The sequence below is a fragment of the Gastrolobium bilobum genome, unplaced genomic scaffold (assembly GCF_033153095.1).
Source record: "Gastrolobium bilobum isolate Gb01-03AN ecotype WA unplaced genomic scaffold, APGP_CSIRO_Gbil_v1 utg33098, whole genome shotgun sequence".
Classification (NCBI taxonomy): domain Eukaryota; kingdom Viridiplantae; phylum Streptophyta; class Magnoliopsida; order Fabales; family Fabaceae; genus Gastrolobium; species Gastrolobium bilobum.
This window is the reverse complement of record NW_026896300.1, coordinates 148,607-151,862: the sequence shown is the minus strand read 5'-3', so window position 1 is coordinate 151,862 and position 3,256 is coordinate 148,607. Positions and strand designations below refer to the sequence as shown.

Below are 3,256 nucleotides of genomic sequence, written 5' to 3'. Positions count from 1 at the left end.
TAGGAGTTAACATTAAGAATATATGTTTGGATGAGAGATTTATAGAAATTCTATTGGTGAGAGAAATTTTTGTATAAAAAAATTAGGAAAGGAAAAAGTGTAGTCTATAAGCTTTTTCTTAAAAAAAAAAAAAAAGAATGATAAAATTAAAAATTTATATTACAATAATCGTTTTAATCTAACTAATATGCTTCATTTTCTTACTTTTGTGAATTTGTAACCAAGTGTTTACCTTTCATCGTTCTTGCTTTCCTTATCCATTTTATCCGTTATTCCTTTCCTTTTGTTATCCTGCTAATCCTAAATACAGCTTAGGTGTTTGACCATTCACAGGGGACTCACAACTCTTCTTTCCCCAACCCAACGAGCACATTTTCATTTAGGTATTTCTTTCTCTTGGGGTTGACATAAGAGTTCCAAAATATCCAAAAGTTGGTCATAAGTCCAGATTCCAAAATACACAATAAAAAAAAAATGGTAATAGATCCCGTTTGTGTGACACAAGATAAAATAAGAATAAGAATAAAAACAAAAACAAAAATTAACCATTTAAATAAGAATTAAGGGTTATTATTTTCTTATTTTTTATCTTAATATAGTTATGTGGAGTTGTGGGCACTCCTATCCTACAAGATAATCTCATATATCACATGAAAGGATTTTAAAAAAAGGTTTGTTGGGGGTTGAGAAATTGACATTTCATCTGTCATTTCATCACATGCCCAACTCAATTCAAACACAACACTCCCTTTTTATATAACACTGCTCTTGAAATTTTGATCCAACAAAATTATCTGCTCCTCTGTATATCATCTATCTATTTCTCTTATCCCTCTTTCTCTCTCACTCTCATGGAGTTCCTCTCTTTACTTTATGTGGTTCCAACATTGTACATCTGTTTCCTGATCTGGAGGTTGTTTGATCAGAGGAGGGACCAAGAGTGTTACTTATTGGATTACCAATGCTACAAGCCAACAGATGATAGAATGCTTGGGACAGAGTTTAGTGGCAAGATCATCACAAGGAACAAGAACTTGGGTCTCAATGAGTACAAGTTTCTCCTCAAAGCCATTGTTAGCTCTGGCATTGGGGAGCAAACTTATGCACCAAGAAATGTCTTTGATGGCCGTGAAGCAAACCCCACATTAATGGATGGGATCTCTGAAATGGAAGAGTTCTTCAATGACAGCATTTCAAAGCTTCTTGCCAGGTCAGGGATTTCCCCTACTGAGATCGATGTACTAGTTGTTAATATCTCTATGCTAGCTTCTGTTCCTTCCTTATCTTCTCGGATCATTAACCATTACAAAATGAGGCATGACATAAAAGTTTACAATCTCACTGGAATGGGTTGTAGTGCTAGTCTTATTTCTTTGGACATTATTAAGAACATTTTTAAGTCCCAAAGGAGTAAGTATGCTCTTTTGGTGACTTCTGAGTCTCTTTGTCCAAATTGGTATTCTGGAAATGACAGATCAATGATCCTTGCTAATTGTTTGTTCCGTTCTGGTGGGTGTGTCATTCTCCTCACAAACAAAAGGTCCTTAAGGCACAAGGCCATGTTGAGATTGAAGTGCTTGGTGAGGACCCATCATGGTGCAAGAGAAGAGGCCTATGGTTGTTGCATTCAAAAGGAAGATGAGCAAGGTAGGCTTGGGTTTCACCTTGGGAAAACTCTCCCAAAGGCAGCTACAAGAGCTTTTGTTGATAATTTAAGGGTAATATCACCAAAGATTTTGCCAACAAGGGAGTTGCTCAGGTTTCTGGTTATGTCATTCATCAAAAAACTGAAGAAAAGTAGTTCACCTAAGTCTTCAAGTGGGGGAAATATTACTAAATCACCATTGAACTTCAAGACTGGGGTTGATCATTTTTGCATCCATACAGGAGGAAAGGCTGTGATTGATGGCATTGGAATGAGCTTGGATCTCAGTGAATATGATCTTGAGCCAGCAAGGATGACACTGCACCGTTTTGGGAACACATCAGCTAGTAGCCTATGGTATGTGTTAGGGTACATGGAAGCCAAGAAGAGGCTCAAGAAGGGAGACAGAGTATTCATGATAAGCTTTGGTGCTGGCTTTAAATGCAACAGCTGTTTGTGGGAGGTAATGAAGGATCTAGGGGATGGAAATGTGTGGGAAGATTGCATTGATAACTATCCACCAGAGTCATTGGCCAACCCTTTCATGGAAAAGTATGGTTGGATCAATGAAGTTGAGGATCCAGACAACTATGAACTTCCAGATTTTCTCAAGTAAGGTTATATCTGGCTTTGCAGAAAGAAAAAGAGAAAAAGACAAATTAAGGGTTATATCCAACTCTAATTTTTTATTTTTAGATCTCTTTACAGGCATTGATGTTATTGTGCATTACATTTTTCTGTAAAATATACAATTATTGTTGTTGAACCCCTTCCCAAGGGTTCATTACCCAATAAGGTGTGCTGCTTCTGATATGACTGAAGCTTGCCACACTGTTACAAGGGTATTATGGTTAATTTCCTACTTTTGGTTTGCATTATTTGTTGAAGGATTTGAGATTTTTCGTATTATAGGAAATAAAATTATCTTATATTTATATATATATATATATATATATATATATATAAATTTGTGAGATTTATATGGAGCCAAGTGAAAAGAAGAGAGAGAAAAAAAAATAAGCTCCACCTAGTTTTATATATATAGGAGATAAAATTATGTAATCTTTGTTTAAATGTGTTATATTAATGGTTTTCGTGAGTTCCTGTTTAGCAGATTATGGGTTTTTCTTGTACATCGTATTCTGTCTTTTGTTAATGAGAAATATTACTCTCATTTTACATAAGATTACTTCTCTCCTATTCTCTCATTTCGATTTCTGCATCTTACTCTTTTCTTTTTTCTTGTAATGGTGAGATCCACCTATTTTATCTCTACAACATAAGATACCTATCTTATGTTGAAGGAGAATAATAAAACCCTTTCTTAATACAGCTTTTCCTTTTGTCAAATAATACAGCTTTTGCCACAGTGAATGTTATTTTTCAGTCGAATCTACGATCTGATACAACTTATTTAAATTTGTCGTCACTGGACTAATCCTAATAATTTATCACTGTACATGTTATTTTACTTTAGAGCAAGTAATGCTACGCAATTAGAAAATTTTATCATAATTTAATTAGAATTTGACTTAATCAGAATAATATATATATATATAGTTCATTTTTTCTACGGTCAATGTAAATAACTTATCTACAGTGAGCTCAAAA

At 34.4% G+C, this 3,256-nt stretch overlaps 1 protein-coding gene across 1 annotated transcript; it reads left to right on the top strand.

Annotated features, from left to right (window-relative positions):
* Positions 1-835: 835 nt before the first annotated feature.
* Positions 836-2,289, top strand: LOC133298757 (3-ketoacyl-CoA synthase 12-like). The gene has a single exon (XM_061498097.1). The coding sequence runs from the start codon at positions 852-854 to the stop codon at positions 2,259-2,261; it is 1,410 nt and encodes a 469-aa protein (XP_061354081.1). The 5' UTR covers positions 836-851; the 3' UTR covers positions 2,262-2,289.
* The last annotated feature ends 967 nt before the right edge of the window (positions 2,290-3,256 follow it).

What these genes read in the sequence shown, in the direction of transcription:
- LOC133298757 (XM_061498097.1), top strand. Translation starts at nt 852, where the DNA reads ATGGAGTTCCTCTCTTTACTTTATGTGGTTCCAACATTGTACATCTGT.